The 22155-nt window shown below is 46.5% G+C and overlaps 1 protein-coding gene across 5 annotated transcripts in view; it reads left to right on the top strand.

The window, feature by feature from the left end:
• Positions 1-5956: 5956 nt before the first annotated feature.
• The window catches only part of FOXG1 (forkhead box G1), a 51932-nt gene continuing 35733 nt past the window's right edge, over positions 5957-22155 (top strand). For 2 of the 5 annotated variants that reach the window (XR_013978935.1, XR_013978937.1), the window contains exons 1-2: positions 5957-7535; positions 13904-14142. Coding sequence is in view for 2 of the 5 variants with exons in the window: in XM_080978732.1 (XP_080834858.1) it covers positions 6066-7511 (1446 nt within the window). In the remaining 3 variants the exon portion in view is untranslated. Of the gene's footprint in view, positions 7536-13219; positions 13555-13903; positions 14143-22155 lie in introns of those variants that run through there. The other 3 variants (XM_080978732.1, XM_080978733.1, XR_013978938.1) reach the window with 2 other exon arrangements.

Raw genomic sequence — 22155 nt, 5'->3', positions numbered from 1 at the left:
TGGAGATACTGAGCTGGACTTTGTAGAGGGACGTTTCCTATGTTTACTGTATTCTCTTGGCTCTTCGGATCACCCCAGTGACACCGCAGCTTAGGCTACTCAATGCCTTTAGCAGTGAATTTAAGAAGCCTTCATTGCCTTCCCAAGTTAAGGGCAATGGAATCCCATCGTCTAAGGTCTGTCTTGACCCAGGGCAGTCTCTGCCACCCTTTGGGACCTCCACACACTAACAGTTTGCAAAGCTGGCTGCTTACACATTGTACATTTTAAAAACACTGTTGTCCCCAAAGAATTTTGGGAACTGTAGTTTGTCAAGGGTTTGGGTCAGGGCTTTTTTCCAGCGGGAACTTGCCAGAACTCCGTTTTGGCACCTCTCAGTTGGGCGCCATTGCCATTATAAGAGAACAAGGGGGGCATTCATGGTAAGTTCTGGCACCTCTTTTTTTCTAGAAAAATAGCACTGGTTTAGGGAATTGTTAATCTGTTATGGGTAAGCTACAGTTCCCAGGATTCTTGAGGGGAAACAAGGAACTTTAGGTGCATGGCGTACAAGGGCCACTGAATTCCATAGGACTTGCTTCTGAGTTCTGTATAGGATCGCACTGTCAAGCAGAGCAATGGCGCTATCTCATCATACTTTCGAATCAATTTAGTGTAGATAAGGTGATGGGTTTTCTGAAGACCTGGCCCTTCAGATTCATTTTAATTTCACCAAGACCGTGTGTGAAGAACCCTGGAAGTCAGTAGAGGGGGTTGGGAGAACTGTGTGGGGATTTAAATCCGTGACCTAAAACCTCCTAATTGCAAAGTGGGTTTTGCTTCCCTTTGGACCATAATAGGCAGGCGCACGGAGTTGTCTCCCGTTCCAGAAAATAAATATGGGCAACTGAAGGGGCGAATCCGTGTCTCCAAGAGTTAAGGGCGGGGGCAGTTGTTGCCTTCTCTATTGCTTTCTTCTACCCACCGTGTTCGTTTGCTTCGGATCAAGCATCTGCTATGTCCTTCTTCACAGGCACATTCTCAAGCTTGACGGGAAAGTCTCTTTTCTAGACTACCCCAAAGAGGCTGCAGATTCTAGAGCTGCGCTCTGCATCTCTCATCTAGAGCGAAGAGGCATACAACCTCCAGACGTCTTAGACCAGGAAGGATGAATCTGTGGCCTTCCAGTTGCTGTTGGACTACAACTCCCACCATCCCTGAACATTGGCCTCGCAGGCCAGGACTTGATGGGAGATGGAGTCCAGCAACATCAGGAGGCCCATTGGTACCCCAATGCCCGATACCAAAACCTCTACAGCCTTCCATCGGCTGTGGGACACAGATGCACTTCTGGTTGGGTTAGGAGGACACACACAAATGCCGTATTTGGTGGGGATTTTGTTGTTGTTCCTCTTAGTTCTTTGCAATGAAAGAGGCCGCGCAAAATAGCAGGCAAGGAGCATAGCAACCAATCTTAGGGCTCCATTGCTTTTAAATGAGAAAGACTTAAAGGGCCGGTTCGAGTCGTTCATTGAAATCGATGTGACTTAAACAGCTCAGTCATGTAAGAAGTGAGCCCCTTTGAGTTCAATGCTTAAGTAGTTACAGGATTGCAGCGCCAGGGTGCTTGACTTTGGCTCCCATCGCCTCCCAAGATAATGCGAATTAATAATTCCTGCTGCATGTTAAACTCTCTGAGCGATGAACGGAGGAGGGGTGTCTTTATACCTTTTCGACTCATGTATAATAAAGACCAAAATTGGGGCGGGGGAAGGAGTTCTGATCCTTCCTGGTGTTTGCGACTGGGCAGCAGCCAGAGGAGTGATCCTTGTTTAGCCCAGATTTATCAACCCCTGCACCTGTGACGCGAGGCTTTCCCATTTAGTTGGTGGGTGAGTCTTGGCGTCACAGCCATTCGCCTGTGACTGGCGTGCATGATCAGTGGGAAATAAAACAAGCATTGTAGCATCGCAACCTCAGAGTCGTGGCCGGGGAAGGGGACCTTTGGGAAAGGGTTCCTGCTCTCTTCCCGGAGAGATCCACTAGGCTGGCCACTAGGCTAAGATGACGAGATTGCTGCTTGTATAGACTTTTGCGCCATTCGACGCCCGATCCAGAGGGCAGTTAAGGATGGCGCACAAATAGTGTAAATTTTTTTGGGGGGGGGGGCCGTTGGACCTGAATTGAAATCCGACTTCTTGACTTTCATTTTTTCGTGCTGAAGAGGTTGGGGACAGTTGATAGGTCATCTATTTCATGTCCATAATTTTGGAAGAAAAGGGATTTAACTTGTCAAACTTTGACCAAGGAATAACTACTGTGGGCCGGCGGGGGCGTTCTGCTACTGTCTTTGTTTGTTTGCTTTTCTTTTGTGTGTTTTCCCTGCTTCATTTTCACGCCGGATCCCAAGGCAGTGTAAACGCAGCTCTGACCTAAGGAACACCTCGGAGCATTAAATTTTCATCAGGCGATGTAGTGTTACAATAAACAAACTTTCTCCTTCCGTTCGGTTGCAGAGCAGGGGCTTTGTTGGAGGGGGGGGGGACCATTCCATGTTAACAAACAATGCCCACGTCGGGCACTTTGTGTATTAAATGGATCAAAGAGCTTTGATAAGGCACAATGGCCCCGATTGTCAAGACCTGATTGAGTTAATATCATATCAGCAAATTCGACAGCCAAAGGAATCGGTTGCTCCTCTTTGTGTTCCACAACCAGCGCAGATTACAAATTTTAATGATCCGAAAATGTTTGGTATACAAAATCATGCTTATTTCAGTATTAGCAAAAACACAAGAATTTTTGCAACACAAACACCCAGCTGTGTCTATTTTAAAAGCAGTTCAATGACAGCTTGCACTTATGAGCATGCAATCAGCTAATTTCGCTTTTTTCCCCCTTCTGTGTTAATCAACACTTTCCTTCCTGCATATCATATAGTATCGTTGCTCCACATCAGTAAATGTTTACCTAAGCTGTCCTTTCTCCAGAATTCGATTTCAGAAGGGAAAAGGCGATTCAGGGGGAAACCGTGGTTTAAAAAAGCACAAGTTGGTTCCATCGTAGTGCTGTATGTTATTGAGCAAATAATATATATTTTGGAAAATGCAATCCCTTACTCCTTTTGGGGGGTTGTTTTGGTTGCTTATAATCCCTTTCATCCTTCCCACACCTCCCCCAGCCCACTAACAACTGTCTTTTGCGAGGTAGTGTATATAAATGCCAGTGAGGCAAGGTCATTCGAGGTTATCCCAACCCACAAAGGTCACGGCATCTCCCAATTGATAGGGTTGTTCTTACTCCCCCTCCCTCTTAATGTTGGAATCGACCACCACCCCTTTCAAGATATCCGTGGTATGTATATCTTTTTTTAAATCGCAGTCACTCTGCATTTGCAACAATGTACGTGGAAAGTACTGATGGTGTGATGTGGATTAAACACAAACTAATGGCACAACTTTGCTTTAAATTTGATCCGGATACTCCCCGCAACGCCCACCCCTGGTGACATTTTGCTCTCTGATTTTTGGTCGTCCCCCCGCACAACTCGTGCAGCAAAAGGCTGCATGTCTCGCGCCTGAAGAATGGAGAGGATTTAATATGGATGAGTAACAATGAATTATCGTCCCCAGGAAATCCTCGCCGAAAGCTCTCCTCTTTCCGTTTCTATTAACTAAAAAAAAGGGGGGGGCCAAATCGCGGGACAAAAGTAGCCCGTTTATCTCCCACCCCCATCACCTAGCTGGTCTCTTTTTTTCCTCCCCCTCCCCCCAGAAACTCATTCCCACCAAGAATAAAAACAGCAAACCCCATATATAAAATGCAAAATAAAAAAGAGAGCAGGAAGATCCCAGAAAAATAAAAACAAAAACCGATGCACGGCATTTGGCATGTATTCGTTTCCGTTTCCACTGCGGAAGACAGATCATACATAGTTAGAATTATTTTTCTGGCTTAAATTAAAACGCATTCTGTGCTCTTGAGGGGGTCCCAAACTGGCTCCTAGCTCGTATTTTAAAAGAAACACCTCACTTCTCGTAAAGCAAGCCCCCGTTGCACAAAGCGGATCTTAGTCCCGGGTAAACCTGCACAGGACCCGTCCACGATGGCGGGAGCCGAGGTTAAGTCGGTCCAATTCCCCCGGTGGGCAGAAAGCGACCGGGAGTCCCTGGAAAGCGGCCCGAGAGCCGAGGCCGCAAAGCCTTGTCAGCCGGCCGGCCGGTCGCCCGCCCCACCTGGCGCCTTCCCTGCGAGGAAACATGCACACGACCCCGGGGGCGAGAGGGAGCGCGCGCGAGGATCCGCGGGTGAGAAATCACAGCGCAGCAGAGGCAAGATTCGCGGGTGGGGAGGAGGGCGGGGAGAGTCGTGGGAGGAATGGGGGGGGGGGGAGGAAACGAAGATCGATTACCTTGGGTGCATTTGCTATTATTATTTTTATTTATGGCCTTTTGACCCCCATCACTGCGGAAATGACACACAAAAACCCAAGGAAATCCCGAAGCGCCCGCCGTTCTCTCTGGACGTCGTTCATCCTCTCTTTCCCTGGCTGTCCGTACGTCCGTCCTCAGTTCCGCTTCCGAGACAGGCCGACGCCAGGAGGAGCGCAGGGCCTTCCCCGCGCCCTCGCAAGTCCACTCTCCCTCCGGAACCGCCTCCAGGACAGCCGCCTTTGCCCTCGCCCGCCCTGGCTGGCCCTCCCTCTTCCGGTATTTCAGGCGCAAAACAAGCCAAGGAGACCCAACTCGGAACGAATCCCTCTTGGAAGCAGGAGGCCTTTCCCGCTCCTGCCGCCGCCCTCCCCTCCCTCCACAATCCCAACATCCCATAAAGCGGCTCCCCCGTGAGGAAGAAAATACCACGACGAGCCACTGAAGAAGCCAGAGACGGAGAGAGAGAGAGAGAGGCCTACAAAATCCTGCCTCAGCCAAGGCACCACGGCGGTGGGCTTGCGCAAAGTAGTGCCTCTTTCCCCTCAGCCACCATTTCCTCTTCCCTCCTCTCTCTCTCTGCTCCCCTGACAGGAAATAAAAATAAATAAATATTTTTTAAAAGAAAGCGTGTGAGAAAAGATCTCTATCACACCCAGCCATACATAGACACCTATAGACACAGACATATATATATACATACATACACACACAGACATATATATATATATATATATATATATATGGAGAGAGTGGGGAAACTGGTGTGTGTGGATTTGGGGGTGGGGTGTTGCCAAGGAAAAGGAGGGGGAGGGGGGATTCAGAGGAGGGGAAAAGGTAACCTGCCGCGGTGATGCGCCTGCCCCCTTTGGTATCCCTGCGCCGCCGTCAGGGCTGCGAAAGGGTGAAAGGGAGGCGGCGAAGGAGAGAAAGCGCGAGGGGAAGAGGAGGAGAAAGCGCGCCGCCGATTGGCCGGCCGCAGGGGAGACGTTCCTGTACGCCGCGCTCTCTGATTGGCCGGCCGGTGGGAAAGGTTAAACCAAAAATTTTTTTACAGCCCTAGTGTGTGTCTGTAGCTCTGAAATTAATTGTAGCTAAAGCTGTCTCGGCTGCTCTGATCCACAGCCCCGGCTGCCGGTTTCCCCCCCGCCCTCCCTTGCTCGGGTGGACTAGGGGGGCTCCAGGCACCATGAAGTAGTTTTGGACAGAGGGGACTCGGGGTTCCGTTTTTTTCAAGGGGGGCGACCATCTTTTCCTCCCCTTTGGAAAGCCCCCCTTTTACCCTTTCTTTTTCCTCGAGGGGGGGAAACCTTTCCGCGCCCCCCTTTCCTCCCCCACCCGCCCGTTGCCTTGGCTTTCCTTGCCTGGCTGCTGGGTCCCTCATCTCTTTTTTTCCTTTCCTTTTCCCCGGCTGCTCCTGCGTCCTTGCTACATGCCTTGCCAAGCACGGGAGCTGGTGGTGCAAGTGCCTGGCTGCTGCTGCTGCTCCCGCTGCCTCGCTCCTTCTCCTGCTGCTGCTGCCCATCGCTGCTCCTCAGCAGCCTCCAGCCTTCCTGGACGGACCGAGCAGCGCCCCCCATCATCATCACCAGCGCCTGCGGCCACCACCACCTCTTCCTGCCGGCTGTGCAACTTTCCCCCTCCGCCTAGAGTGTGATGTTGGACATGGGCGATAGGAAGGAAGTGAAAATGCTGCCCAAGTCGTCCTTCAGCATCAACAGCCTGGTCCCCGAAGCCGTCCAGAGCGACAACAACCACAGCCACCACCACCACAACAACCACCACCCGCACCACCACCACCACCACCATCACCACCACCACCATCATGGCCAGCAGCAGCAGCAGCAGCCGCCCCAGAGGGCGACCCCGGATGAGGACGACGACGAGGAAGAGAAGAACCAGCTCCTGCTGCAGCCCCCCGGGGTGGGGGTCGGCGTGGCGGCCGCCGCCGCCGCCGCCTCTGGCGCCGCCGCCACCTCTGGCCCCATGGAGGTGTCCAAGGGGGACCTCTTGGGCGGCAAAGGGGAGCCCGGCTCTGCAGGCGAGCTGGACGACAACAAGGAGAAAGGAGCGGCGTCGGAGGAGAAAAAGGGCCCGTCGGAAGGGGCCAAGGACGGCGGCAGCGACGGCGGGGGCAAGGAAGGCGAGAAGAAGAACGGCAAGTACGAGAAGCCGCCGTTCAGCTATAACGCGCTCATCATGATGGCCATCCGGCAGAGCCCCGAGAAGCGCCTGACCCTCAACGGCATCTACGAGTTCATCATGAAGAACTTCCCTTACTACCGGGAGAACAAACAGGGCTGGCAGAACTCCATCCGCCACAACCTCTCCCTCAATAAGTGCTTCGTCAAGGTGCCCCGGCACTACGACGACCCTGGCAAAGGCAACTACTGGATGTTGGACCCTTCCAGCGACGACGTCTTCATCGGAGGCACCACGGGCAAGCTCCGGCGGCGCTCCACCACCTCGCGGGCCAAGCTGGCCTTCAAGCGGGGCGCCCGCCTCACCTCCACCGGCCTGACCTTCATGGACAGGGCGGGCTCCTTGTACTGGCCCATGTCGCCTTTCCTGTCCCTCCACCACCCGCGGGCCAGCAGCACTTTGAGCTACAACGGGACCACGTCGGCTTACCCCAGCCACCCCATGCCCTACAGCTCCGTCTTGACTCAGAACTCCTTGGGAAACAACCACTCCTTTTCCACGTCCAACGGCCTGAGCGTGGATAGACTCGTCAACGGCGAGATCCCCTACGCCACCCACCACCTCACGGCCGCTGCGCTGGCCGCCTCGGTGCCCTGCGGCTTGTCGGTGCCCTGCTCCGGCACCTATTCCCTCAACCCCTGCTCCGTCAACCTTCTGGCGGCGGGACAGACCAGTTACTTTTTCCCTCACGTCCCGCACCCGTCCATGACTTCGCAGAGCAGCACCTCGATGACGGGGCGGGCCGCCTCGTCGTCCACTTCGCCGCAGGCGCCCTCCACTCTCCCCTGCGAGTCCCTCAGACCGTCCTTGCCCAGTTTTACCACGGGACTGTCGGGTGGACTTTCTGATTATTTCACACATCAAAATCAGGGTTCTTCCTCCAACCCGTTAATACATTAACCTCCAAGGGGAAGTCAAGAGACTGTAAGTGAACATTTTACACACCTTTACCTTGTAAATGCTAATGGAGCGAGAGAGCGAGAGCGAGAGCGAGAGAACGAGCGAGCGAGCGAGAGACTTAAAAAATGAGCAAAACAGAAAGGAGAAAAAAAAATACTCACCCAGGAAAAAAAAAAAGTCCAGGTATTTTTTATTAAGTTTCTTCCCCCATACCCTCTAACCCCCATTTTCTGTACGTTTGTTCAAGTCTTTAGGGTCGTTTCTTATTCCAACCAAGCGAGGCGAGTCAGCAAATGTGCAAAAATAATAATAATGATAATAAAATCAGAAGGATACATTGTAGACGATGCAGTTTTGGGAAGGGTTTAAATAAATAAATAATATTAATAATAAGATTGTAGAAGGTATATCTAAACTAGTGACTGCTTTTTTGGCCGTTTGGACTCCGCTTTGACACCGGTGTGTTGGGATTGTTGTTTTTTCCCTCCTCACGCCGACCCACCAGATTTTCCATGTTTGCAGTATTATAAGTTATCATGGATGTGATGGTGGGTGCAGACCATGAGAGTAAAATTAAAATTTAATCATGATGATAATAAATTGATGAACGCCACGATGCAAAGTGTCATTTGCGTGGTGGAAGCAGAACAATTAGGCAGAGAAACTCAATAATTGCATTTTGGCCCTGGATTCTTTTGTTCTCTACTCCCTCCCCTTTTTAAAAAAGAGCCAATTTTCTCCCCCCTCCCTTTTTTGTTTTCCTTTTGTTTACTTTTAGACCAAAGATTGGGTTTTTAGAAAATGCACTCAGTGTACGAAATGTTTTTTTAAAAAATAAAATAAAATACAGCAAATCAGAACAAGAAGGATATCATTTCAGTTTTGCAGCACTGCCCGTTCAAATGAATCCGAGGGGACAAAAATTCATGAATTGCCTTCAGTTTGTGTTGTGTATATTTTGATGTATGTGGTCACTAACAGGTCACCTTTATTTTTTTTTAAATGTAGTGAAATGTTAATACCTATTGTACTTATAGGTAAACCTTGCAAATATGTAACCTGTGTTGCGCAAATGCCGCATAAATTTGAGTGATTGTTAATGTCGTCTTAAAAAAAAAAATCTTGATTGTGATACTGTGGTCATATGCCCGTGTTTGTCACTTACAAAAAAAAATGTTTACTATGAACACACAGAAATAAAAAATAGGCTAAATTCATATATACTCGATAGTTTTTTTGTCTTTTTTAAATAAAGAAGTTTTAGCATCCAAAGGACTTTTAAAACAATAGGAAACTGAAGCTGACCCATAATGTTAGGCCCCACCTCTCAATTGCTCCATCTGCCACAATATCCGAGAGCAAATCTGGAGTTTAATGTTTAAGAGAAATGAAGAACTTCCCCTTTAGTTCCGCTTTCAGAATCTGACCCAATAAGAATAAAATACTCGTAGGTGTGTGAGAGTGGTGTTTTTTTAAAAATGGAAAATTTGGCACATGTTGCCTTGAAAACATACTTGATTACTGTTCTACGAGGGAGGGTTTTCGATAGTTTGTGTTGTGGTCTTTTGCGTTTGAAGGGCTAGTGGCGTAGCAATGCTGGGTTATTATTTAACAACAACCTTTACATGGTCATTTGAATGCGTGCAAGCTTGCATTCCACTCCTGGCCGTTTGCATTTCCCTATTTCAAAGAGTCCAACAAGCCGCTCCAAAGCACATTGCCTTGGAAGCCCTTGACTTTTAAGAGCCTCATTCCTAAACGTATTTGCCCGAAAGTAAGTGCAACGGCCAGGCCTACATCCGAGTAAACGTGTTTTGGATGGGGCTGTGAGTTTCAGGAGTGGGGTGGCGGGTAGGAAGACGGCCTTCCCTCCCTCTTTCTTTCCTATGTGCTTGTGAATGTGTGCCTAAGTTACGGGTGTTCTGCGTGTGCGTAGCTCCACAAACAGCTCTCGCTGCTTCATTTTCTTGTGTTTTCAAAAGCGGGGGGCTGCTTGCCTGATATATATATATATATATATATATATATATATATATATATATATATACATTCCTGGAAAAAGTATATTTGTCGTCCCCCTTTCCATTTAAAAATGAACTGCACTCGCGTGCGCCCAAGTTTTGATGGAAGGAATCGCTGGAGGAAATGAAGGGTAGGGAAGAAATACAGCAATGAAGTCATGGGTTCTGAGGTGATGTGCGGAATTTGCCCTTTGACGAAGTGCATTGCACTGGAATATATATATATATATATATATATATATATATATATATATATATATGAGATAGAAGGATAGATAGAGATAGAGTTCTACTGAAGCCCAAGTGTCTGTTTGACGTAAGGAGCTTAAGTTTTCTTACTGCCTGGCCGTTCCGTTTGCTTTTCGCTTTGGGCTGAAGGGGTGGCGTGGCAGCGAGGGCTGGGTTTTTTGTGTGTGTGTGTTTTTTTAAGGCATCCGGTTTGGGGAAGAATTTCGGGAGAAGGAGGGCAGCGATTCTTGCCAATCGCTTCAGAAAACCCGGTGCAGAGGGTTTCTCGGCTAATTGGATCCCGCAGCGAGTCCTTAGAGGACAAGTTGTTCATTTGTTACAATTGTGTAGTCGGCAAGGGGTTCGGCAGTAATGCAATAAGCCGGCTCCCTGCTCACAATGGGGGGATGAAAAATAATCTCTTTGCTGGAGATGCTATCGCCAAACGCTTTAAAGAGGATCTCTCTCTCTCTCTCTCTCTCTCTCTCTCTCTCTCTCTTTCTCAAAAAGGAGTTCTCCTCCCCCCAGAAGGAAAAAGGAGAGAGAGAGAGGAACCAGGGGATACTTTAGGCGACGGATAGGAGAAAATGTTGACATTGCTGGGAAACAAGGGGGAGGTAGGGGGTTGCTGAAGAGTTGATGTTCTTCACGAAGGAAAGAGGGATGGAGTGATTAAGGAGTAGAATTAGGGGTGTATGTGAGTGTAGGGGAAACCTGGGGAAACCTAGCCACCCCCAAGTTCTCCTAACTCTGTAAAGAAAGTGACTTGGCTGGGGTGGAAATCGCAAAGGGCGCTCTCTTGACGTGCCTGACTCCAGCCTCGGGTTATGGGGAATCGTTTGCAAAGACGGAAATCACAGAAACGTTGGGCGACAATTAAAAAAACAAATATCCTGAGGTTAAAAAAAAGAGAGGGTTTTTTTTTGGGGGGGGGAGTTGCAGGAACAGGTTATTCTGAAGACTTCCGGTAGTAGTAGTAATAATAATAATAATAATAATAATAATAATAATAATCTGTGCCGATTCCAACATGGAGTCTGTATCCTTTGCCAAAGCCGAGCAAAGGAGGAGAGGCGTCTGGTGGTGCAGCTGACAAAGGGGCCGATGTATTATTTAACACTTGCCATGGGTTGCATATTGTGGGGAATCCAGCAGCAGGAATTAAACCTGCTATTTGCAGTGGCACTGGCAAAACAAAAAAACAAAAAAGACGGGCGGGGGAGGAATCCAAACTCTGACCCGATCCTGCATTGGAAGTGTGTAGAAGTGGGGACAGCAGGGGGCTTGGTGATGGCATATGGTAGGTTCCAGATTTGCAAGCCTAATAGAAGGCATAGGGGTTCCCCACACCCCCTCAATAAGCCTTAACTAGCTAAACTTGATGCATGGTCATTCCTGAAGAAAAAGAGGTTGTGTGTGTCTCGCTGTGTGTGAAAGTGTGTGTCTGCGTAAGTTCCCCCTCGAAGGTGTAAACAGGCACTTGGCGTTTGCAACTCCGGCTTTCTGTCACGGGCTGGATGCACCTTGAGGCGCTCAGGTGATTCCTCCTCACTTTTTTTTTTTTTTACTCCAGGTGGAGAAAGGGAGGGTCACGGCAGAAGAGAAGAGGCGTCTCCTCTGATCTGCCAACTCCCGAGATTGCCTTTTGTTTTGATTACGGGGTTGTAGACCGCTTCGGGTGCCATCGCGAGACCTAGGGTGTGTGTATGTGTGCGTGCTGTATATAAATCGGAAAGAGAGCAAGGCAGAGAAATAGCTTTCCTGGAGTTATATCATCCAGGCGTGCATTTATTTACTTTTACCTGGAAAGGCGGCGCTTCTTTTTGTTCTGTTTTTCCGGATCAATCGCTACAGTGACCATTCAGGTCCTCCTGTACATACGTTAGCGTGTATCCCAAAGCCACCAATACTCTGGCCCTCAACTTTTCATTTCATTTACTTCTGTCTCTCAGCAGATGGGCCACACCATTTTGCTTTCTCATGCACTTCTCCTGGTTTGCCAAGGAACTGAATGCTTGATGGTCACCACTTCAAGGTCTGGACATTACTTCCTTAAAGTTTTCACTTGTGAAATCCTGACGGATTGATTACTATCACTCCATCTTCCTGTCCGAATAATAATAATAATAATAATAATAATAATAATAGATATCCAACAAAGTCATACTTAGAGTAGACCCACTGAAATCAACCGACTTAAGTTACATTGAGTATAGCTAACGTTGGATATCACCCAGTGATAATATCCTGGCGCTCTAGGCAACTTTTAAATTTAGCGTTTCTATATCCTTCAAGGCATGTTGGTGGAAAATACACGTTTTTTTTCACCCCAGTTGTATGTTTGGTTTTTTTTTTAATTAAAAAAAACATTTATTCGTCGGTGGTTCTTTGGTTTAAATTTTGGGACTGTTTAAACTCTGAAAGGGAACGAGGGGTGGTAACAAATACGCCAGCCTATAAAGGAAATATTGGATTGTAAAAGAACTCAGTAACAATACATTCCACGGACATATTTAATTTATGGGAAGCCGCCCAGAGTGGCTGGGGTAACCCAGTCAGATGGGCGGAATAATAATAATAATAATAATAATAATAATAAGTCAAACGCCGTTCATACCTAAAATTCTCCCTAGAAAGTTCTTTTAAGGACATTTTTATTTGCGGAGAAGTTGGCACCGAAAACAGAGAGGTTCTCTTCTCGCTATCAAAATAATCATAATAAAACATTAGGCTTGGCCTGTCAGAAAGAGATCTGATTTGGCCCTAGAGAAAGAAGGGTGCCGGAGAGCGGCGTTCTGAGGCCTTGGGACTCAGGCAAGCACGCTTTTCCTGGTGCTGATCGCATCGCACCGTCTGCATCAAACACGGTGGAGCTCAAAGCTGTCCATGAGAGATTGATATAGATTTTCGAGGAACCCTCCCATTTTGTTTTAGTCTGAGAATCTGTGCTCTTGTTCAACCTTTATGGGATTGTAATTGCCGAAATTGACCTTCAGATGCCCCCTTTCCTCCTCCCTCCCTCTTTTTTTTTTTTTGTTTGTTAATAGTGAGCTTCGGTAACTTTAATCCACTCCTTTGTCAAACAGAACTCACCTGGCGTTTACACTGGAGCTATCTGAGTAGGGAGGAAGTTTGGAACAGGAAATTCCACGCTATGTCACACCAGCCCTGTCGTTTGCGCCAGGACAGGAATATAACTAGGATTCCCTTTTCTTTCCCTTCATTTTTTCTAAAATGATGAACTTCTCATATTCGTGGATCTATTTGCATGTGAATGAAGGCATCCCCCCCGCTGTATATTTCTGCATTGGCTCCTGTGGTAGGTTCCCGTGCCTTAAGCTCAGCTCCTCTAGATTGGAGGCTGTGATGTCCTCGTATGGTGAAGGCGACTTGGTGCGGAAACCATGGAAGACCCAGCGAGATGTTCTCCAGCCAGAGGCCCGTTCGGTTCAGGTGGTGGTGGTTATGGGGGTGGGGAAGAGGGTCTAGTGCAGGAGGCCTCTGCGGTGGGATCCCAGCGTCAAAAAAAGTGGCGGAGCTCTTGGGTTAGCCAGAGGTGAAGGTGAAGATCATTAGAGGGTGTTTTTTTAGGGTTGGCTGGCTGTGGCTCTTTTGGCTGGCTTTGGGTGATCGTGCCCAGAGGGCGGAGTTGCTGCGATTTCCTACCTCTCAGCGGAGAACCTGCCCTCTCGACTCCACGGCAGAAGGACGGGACCTTCTGGGAAGGAAAACAGCTGGACGAAGGATCTCAGCGAGCCATCCTGGCAGCAGTAGCAGCAGCAAGCAGCAGCAGGGTAGGTGAAGTTCAAGCCAGCCAGCCCCCATTCCGCCTTCTCCCTAAGGGGGGGTGAGGGGTTCAGGAGAAGAGAGATGGGAAAGCCTCTGTCTATATCCATTCTTCGGCCTTCACCCGGGAAAAATAAATAAATCAAATATTATGAATTCTCTCTCCCTATCTACCTCCATTTCGATCTGTAAATTTGGACGGGCCAAGAATTGGATCGTCTTTTCTACACCGCACAACCCCCCACAATAGCAACCCCCCCTTCTCTATTCGTTCTTCTTCAGTTTTATTTATTTGTTATTTTAAGAGTCATGACCTGGGTAAAATGTATCCTGCTTTCTTCCATTGAAACACTGTAGACCTTTGACAACTGGCGAGGAGAAGGAAGACTTTGCCTGCTTTTCAAAGGGGGAGACTCGAGCGACAAAGAGCCAAGGTGACGAAAAGCCAAGACGATTGCGCCGCTGAGAGAGCCTTTGTTTGCCTTTTGAAGCGGGTGGGAAGAATTACCTGCGGCGGAAAGGAAGAAGGAGCCCAAGGAATCCGACCTGCTTGGTCGCCGCCGCCGCCTTCTTCTTCCTTCGCCCTTTTCGAACTGGTGAGTGCAGCTTTGCGCTCTCCTAAACTTCACCGAGCGCTGTTTACATTTCTTTTGGGGTTGCTGCTTGTTTTAATCGCCAGTTTCTCTTTCTTTCATTCATTTGTCTAAACACAGATTCACGATTTAGAAAGAGAAGGTTTTTTTGAAAAGGAGTTTTTTTTTTGCAATTTCTCCCTCTCCCCCCGCCATCTTTTTGCTTTAATTTCAATGCGATACCGTGTTCAGGTGTCACATGTGCCTAAATAATTGTGGGCTTCCTAAATACATATGGATAGGACCCAGCCAAACTTAAGAACCCTTTAAGGCCCATTGATCGCTCCAGCATGATCATGAATGCTTCCGCCTCCCATTGAAGACAATGAGATATTAAGTTCCTACATTTGGTTTAAAAGCGCTTGTGGTCTCTCTCTCTCTTTCTCTCTCTCTGTATATGTACATCTGTGTGTATCTATCTATGCAGATAATTTTTTTATTATTATTTTAATGAGGTTTTCTCAAGACAGCTTCCTTGTCTGCACCGCTTTCATTATGCAAAACGCTTTACTATCAGTGCAATCCTATGCAGATTAACTCATAAATAAATTGAACTACATCAGTCGCTCTCCTTAGGAAGCGTGCTCAGAATTGTCCAGTGGCTCCCTATTTCATATTTAAGATAAAGAAAAAGTGTCGCCAGCAACATTTAAGAAAGGAAAAGCGATTTATGTAAAGGTTAAAAAAAAATAAGGAAAGGGGTTATTATTCCTGGATATTGTACTGAGATGAGAAATTAACTGGAGTACTACAAGATAAACTTTTGAAACGGCTCTGGTGTCAAATTTCGGCGTGCTCCTCTTTAAGTGCTTCCATGCAGTTTCAGGACTTATTTGTGCTAGAAACTTTTCAGTCTTCCACACGAGCCCAATCCAGCCAAAGTGAAGCATCCCAAAATCGTTTGGCTGTAGGTTCGGGAGACTCGTTCGCGTGCTTTCAATTCTTCCCCAAGCAAAATCACTGAGCTTCAAGCTTAATTTTAGCTGGATCGCGCGGCCCATATTTTCTTTGAAGGAGACCCTCATAAGTCGATGGAGTGAACGTCCAGTAAAGGCTGCCACTCCAAGTCTTGTGTATTTAACTCCTAGGGACAGATATGAGACTTCTGTGTCGCTCGTACTGGAAGGAACGAAGGGACGCTTGAGACGCAGTTTTCCTACGCATGCTTATTTGAGAACAAGATCCATTTAGGAATGGGCCTAAGGCTGAAATCTTACGCACACTTTCCTGGGCGTAGACATGATGGAGATTTCAAGCTTCCATGTTAAAGAATTGCAGTGGGCGAGATATCTGTATTTGACTACATTTCGTTCAGTGAGGCTGACTCCCACATAAATTGGTACAACATTGCAGCCTTAACTGGGTGTGGATCGTGAAATCGACTTAACTTTTGACCCCCTCCCAGGTTTTATCTTTTTAAAAATAGTGATGTGATGCGTCTATGCTGGACTGTTATGCTCAGTGCTGGCTTTTGGGGGGAGGGTTTTTCTTTTCTTTTTAAATCTTCTTAATGGTTAAAGTTGACCCGCTGGGAAGGGGGAACAGAAGAACAATGCAGCGTGCGCCACACTGTAAATTATCTTTTCCCCCTAATTCCCCTGTTCCTGTAATTTGTAATCTCAAGAAAATAATTAATTGTTAATACACCAATTTGAGTTACCCAAACGCAGGGAAGATAAAAACACCTGCTGAACGCAATCAGAGCCAACGGTAATGAAGTACTGAGAGGTTTATCTCCCCTTGCAGGAAATGGAAAGAGGGTGAAGTTCATTCTCCCTCCCTCCAAAGGCAATTTATATACAATGAAATTAGTAGTCAGGAGAGAGAATGGATCTAGCGGTGACAGTTTTTAAGAAACCTGCCTATGGGATAAATGGGTCAATTTAGATTTTGAAGCGACAAAGAAAGAAAGAAAGAAAGAAAGAAAGAAAGTGAGTCTGAAATGCTGTTTTGGTTACTTAATTTTTCTCCATGGATACGGCACTGTTTCACCTTCCGCCTCTGTCGTGCAATGCTTGCTTACAGCTGATTGACAGAAATAGTCCCTAAGTTTAGGGAGATGAACTGGAGGTTGCTCTGGTTTGAGGAACGCGTGGAATGTGGGCATATGGGCAACGTTAAGGTTTATTAAGTGTGTTTATGCAATAGGATTTATGCCTCTGCTGTTCTTTAAACTGCAGGGCGAGGGCGCTATTGCCAAGCGCAAGAAACCAAGAGCTCAGTGTTCCCTCCTCTGGCACACATGTTCGAATTTCAGGTGCCTAGAAAATTTGACTGCCATATAGATACATAAGCTTCACCTTCAGTGTGTGTGAGTGCATGGGTGGGTGGATGGCTGGATAGTTAGATAGACAGATAGACACTGATTCGGATCTCTCAGTGTTACTCTTCTAGTGGTGAATTTAAAAATTCTTTCCTCCCTTGTCATTACTGCAAAGGGGAATCTAATTCAGGCCATCTGCCCCGGCCCCAGGCTCCATAGCTTATGGTGTGGAAGGAAAGAACATTAAAGCCCATGGAAATCTCTTCCCCCATCCGAATGTACTGAAGCCAAGAGCTTCACCTCTCACCTTCAACTGACAACCTTGCCTACACGCTATACTTTTAAAGCACATTCGAAGCACCTTTCCCCCTCAAATAATTCTGGGCACTGTACTTTCTTGAAGGTTGTCGGGAACTGTAAGTCTGTGAAAGGCGAGCTACAGTTCCCAGGATTCTCCGAGGGCGAGGACGTGCTTCAGATGTGCCTTAAAGGTACAGTGTCGGTGTCGCTGAGCTCAGGCGCGGCACTTCGTGGCAAACCACCATCGGGCACGTCGGCAGCAGCGGACAGAGGCCCTTGCACTGAGAAGCACCGGCATCTAAGCAAGCCCCGTTCCCTGCTACTGTCGCCGCCGCCGCCGCCGCTTGTTGATGCTGTTTTTGTTTATCCCCAACCACTTCGGCTTCACCGCGGATCACCCTGTAAGACAGTTTGGGCCTCTGTGCCCTCCCACAGCAAAGGCGATCTAAAGCTTTGTGGGAGGTTTGTGTGGCGTTTCCATGACAACAACGTGAGAACAGGTTACACAAACTCAGCCGCCGCCGCCACCACCTTCCGGTGGGGAGCAAAGAGCAACCAACCAGAGGCGGGGAGGGAAAGCAATAATGAGAATTAAAAAAAAAAAAAAAAAGTTACTGTAATTTATCGCACTGTGCAAATCAATTCACATCCCCTAATTTTAGTTTAAGCTGCTTTCCAAAGCACCGATCACCACTAGTAACCCATTTGCAAATATTATGGGAGAAGATTGCCTCCATATATATATATATAGAGAGAGAGAGCGCTAGTTTTCCGAACGTGTTCAAATAAGGCACATTTCTACCGCAGCTCTTAGATGCGTTTCTCGATTGTCTCGAATCTGGTTTTTAATTGGCATTCCACGCCAGTTTGGAACATATTTCCTTGGAAAGAGGTCTCAATAAACGAGTTTCTTTCAGTTGCAAGCCATGGGCACCACCAGGGCAAAGTTAACTTTTTTTTAAAAAGTCCACTTTATTTCAGAGGGAGTTGGGATCGCTTCCTTAACTTGCTTAACTTTCTGCGGATCCTTCCGATGACTTGGGCATGAGTCAAACTGGCCTTAGTTGGCTTCCATTCAGACGTTTAAAGATGGCGGTGTGTGAGGATTTAAAAGTTTTATGCTCTTTGCTTTATCTTCATATATATTATGTAGGCTACAGAAAGCCACGAGTTAAACGCCAAAAAGCATTTTCTATATTATTCTGTTATGCCAGATCTGAGAACCATCTCAGGTTGAACCATATGATTCTAGCCAACCTAAGCTGACTCCTTGAACCCAAGGGGGATTTTGGTCGGCGCGAAGAAGGAAGCAGGCGAGCCTGTGGGGCGCGCACACGTGTGGGAGAAGGGCCCGTCTTCTCCCAACCTCGTGGGAACAGCTTGAATGTTTCGGATCTGTTCTTGGTAGAAATCTCAATCTCTCTCAGTTTTTTGCGAATTAGGATTTCAGTGTTGTTGTTGTTTTTAAAATAGATTAGTTCAGATACTTTCCATGTTCTCGAGCTTCCCTTATAATCTCAAGAGGTAGGCAGAGGGAAAGGAGGGTTATACTTCTGACTTTCTTTGAGGAGTCACTTTCCCTTCTCAGGGTTGATCGAGCAGAAATAATTTCAGATTGTTGGATTGATCATATGGGATGGGAGAGTGGCGTGCAGGGCTAGGGGAGAAGAGGAGGGTCACAGTCCGAGAGAACCCTTCAGAAATCACTAAGGTTTTCAGACAGGCAGTATAAGAAACAACGAGGGGGGAATGTACTTATTTATATGGGTGTTGCTTCTTTTGAAAAATCGCAGCTCTATATAATGAAAGAGTTTTGCATTCCACAAGAGGCTGCGATAATCTTGTTGAAAGTGGGTGAGGGTGGGAACGACGATAAATGTTCTTTTGGGAAAGAGAGAAAATGTATATTATATACATTTATACTAGAAGAGATATACTAGAAGAGAATTTCTTCTCTTTTTGGCATCCTTAGGCTCAATATATCTAAAAACGTGGGGGCAGCGAGGATTTGTATGAGAATTATAAGGAAGCGAGTTTACTGCAAGGTTGGTGTCCATTTCAAGAAGCTATCACCCGATTCCAATGTTTACATTTTAGAGAGAGAGAGAGAGAGAGTGACAGACAAAAAGGAAGAAACCGTGTTATTAAGGCTGGTGTTTCTTCCAAGATGCATTTTGTTCGCCGTCGTGTTTGGGAAAAAAAAATACTCCCCATTTGTTTTACTACTGTAAAAGTTTTGCAATTGGGAGTGGTGGGTGGTGGCAATAAAACTAAACCCACACTCCCACGGCGGGCGTTTTCCCTCTTCTAATAGAAGAAAATTCCATCCAGGTTAAAATGGAAGCATTTAAATTATTTTATTTTTTGCTGATTAAAATCCGTGGCTTTCAAATCCTAATAATTACCTACAGAGTAGTTCGGAGTCTTGGTTGGCAGGAAGAGGGGGGTGGGATCGATTGTGTCCCCATCAATAGAACAAGCGCTGGCTACTTTGCTATCGATTGGTGTGTTTATTTGCGCCCGGTTTTTAAGTATTTATGTACAGATTTTCGGTCTTCTTTTCTTTTTTCTTTTGCCTTGATCTTATCTTAGCGGCTTGGTGCTGAGCAAAAGGCGGAGGAGATGCAGGCTTGGAAGAGTCCTTCTTAACAGCGCACCTGATTGTGGATTATTATATATCTAACAATCAACTCATACATGCTCTCTTCACGTTGCGAGAAATTAAGAAATCGTTTAGATTTCGCGTTTTTGCTCTCCGTTTTCTTTATATTATAATAATATACTTTATGTTGCGAAAAGTTTGAAAACCTTGAGAAATAATGCATATATATATTATATACACATTTTATCTCTCTCTCTCTCTCTCTCTCACACACACACACACACACACACACACGAGAAAGAGTGAGAACGGGAGATATTACATAGGAGAATCGAGTAGTACCCATAGTAAACACACATAATATCAGAGGTTGGTTGGAAGGGATTTGAGCCCAGCGCTTCCTGAACAGCAGCGGCGCAATGTCCGTCCTGCAACCCGAATCTTAACTGGGCTCGGAATCTGACTGCGCGTTTGTTCCTTATAAAATCCTTCTCAGCGCTCCCTCCCGAAGGTTTCTAAAAGCTTTGGCCAGCAAGAACCTTTCGGAAATGCATGACTCTCTATACTAGCAGCGCACCGCGGATTCCTTTCATTTCCGCTGGTTTGAGTAAATGGGCGTCGGGATAGCGGCCTTACGGCGATCTGCCTTTCTTAATTGAAACCACAATATTCTATCTCACTGTGACGGGCGATATGTGACCTGTTCCTGTTAAACCACGAAGGTGAAAGGACACATTTGGCCAGAATTATAAACTCCTCCGGGCTTTTGAGAATCGTTGGAAGCGCTTTTGTATGAAGTTCGTCCGTTAAAACCCCCGAACCCTTCATTAGCAGGCCGGCCATCCCAATCCTACTCTCATCGATCTAGAAGTGTGATGAGTTTTGCAGGCACCTTAAAATTTATTATGCCACAATAAATTGGTGAAGTTTTGAAGGCTGCCGTCAAGATTCTTTGCAGTTTTGGCTGCAACTGATTAGTGGGGCAACTTTTCTGGTTGTTGAGTTTTCTGTCCATGTGCCACAATTGAGGGGAAATTCTGAGCTTCTAAAATCAAGATTGCTTTCTTCATAAATTCTCATTCGTCTATTTTTTGGGAGGGGAAGCGGAGTCTAGCCCCCGCTTCAGATAAAATTCCTGTAGAATAGAAATGCCGGTTGACTGGTGCATTTATTTATTTACCCTAGGAATCCCCTCCTCATTTTTCTACTTCAACCTCTCCAACCCAACTGTTGGAAAATAGAGTCATTCCGGGCCGTTTGTTTATGATCCTGCCGAGCTGTCAAAAGCTATCTTTAAAAGGTACTGTTTGTCCCTAGGTCAGTTCTGTTGGAGCCACTGGGGCAGATTTCCAAGAAATCCCAAACAACAGCATTTTGAGGTTAAACCCCTCTGACATCCATGTGCCTTACTTCCGAGTAAACCGCGTCAGCATTGGCCTGCGGATTTATTTGGCATCAGAGCGCTAGACACCCGATCCTAAAACATTTACCTGGGAAGTTATTCCCTTGTTTTTGAATGCAACTTTGAGAGTCTAATGAGTTAAGGATCATTTTCCCCTGGTCTCACGTTAAGCCTGTGAACTCGGCACTTCAGTTTCTTGGAAGGAACCTGTGGATCTTATTTCCAGATAAACTGCGTTTAGGACTAAGGTGTCAGAAATATTATTATAGTTATTGTTGTTATTAGAACATCCGTTCTTTTGCAAGTTGTAGAAGCTAGATACCAGCGCACCAGACGCAGATTTGAGGACGGTCTATGCTTGGATCCTATGGCGCTAAGTCTTTCCTGTGAATGAACTAGAAAACACTCGACAGGTCGTGAATAATCGTTTTAATGAGTGTGTAAAGCGTGCGACGGGGTGCACGGAGCTGTCGGGTTAAACAAACAACTTGTACCCTGACGAAATCCGATTGTTAAAGTGCAAAGTGGTGTCAGTCCAATTTTCATCCTAGCCCTAAAAACCACAGATCTAACTCGCGGGAGTCCAAATTTTCCCCATTAAAGAAAAATAACAATATTTTCCGAGCGTAAGTGTGATCTTCTTGAACGTTACTGAAGACCAAAAAAAGCATCAATTGCAAGCCAAACAGGTATCTTAAGTATTTTTTAATGGGTTTCCTCCTCGTAGGGTGTGGACCCTGAACACATTTTGTTGGAAGAAAGTGCTATTAATTTTATGGACACTAACTCCCCACCAAATGTAAATGTGTTTGAAGTCCAGGTGGAAGGTTTATTTTTAATACCCGAAGCCTCATCTTAAACAGATTTACGTGGAATAAAAACATCATTGAAAGCAAGTTTCACTGAAATAATTAGAGCTAAGATGCGTAAATATGTTGACTTGTTTTTTTAATACGTTCATGCTGTATTCTAAAGCACAGACTCAGTGTTCCCCAAAGCGCTTGTTTGTAATCCCTTAGCTACTTTCCTGGGAGTAAGTCCCATTGGACTCAACGGGACTTACTTCTGAGGAGACACTTCCAGTATTCCTCTGTCAGGCTGCTTCTTTACATAGGAATCAACCGTAGCTGAACAGGGGGACTCCCTTTTGAATATACAGGAATGATGTTGCCCTGTGTAAGTAAAGTCATTTTGGAAATGGTTGTCTGTATTTTACTGTACACAAAACAGTATGGCGTAATCCGCCTCCCATCTTTTTTTTTATGTTAATGAGGGACACCGTAAAGCTCGAGTTCCTATGGATCTCTGTAGCGCCTGCGTGCTTCGTTTTCGTCCCGATCCAAAGTTGCATCGAGTCCCATTTCTCGTGCGCTGCGCATGGAAGGCGCCAGTCAGAAAGACCATTTTCTT

Source organism: Podarcis pityusensis (genome assembly GCF_964106645.2).
Source record: "Podarcis pityusensis genome assembly, chromosome: 1".
NCBI classification, from domain to species: domain Eukaryota; kingdom Metazoa; phylum Chordata; class Lepidosauria; order Squamata; family Lacertidae; genus Podarcis; species Podarcis pityusensis.
The sequence above is the reverse complement of the archived record's forward strand: the minus strand, read 5'-3'. Positions and strand labels throughout refer to the sequence as shown.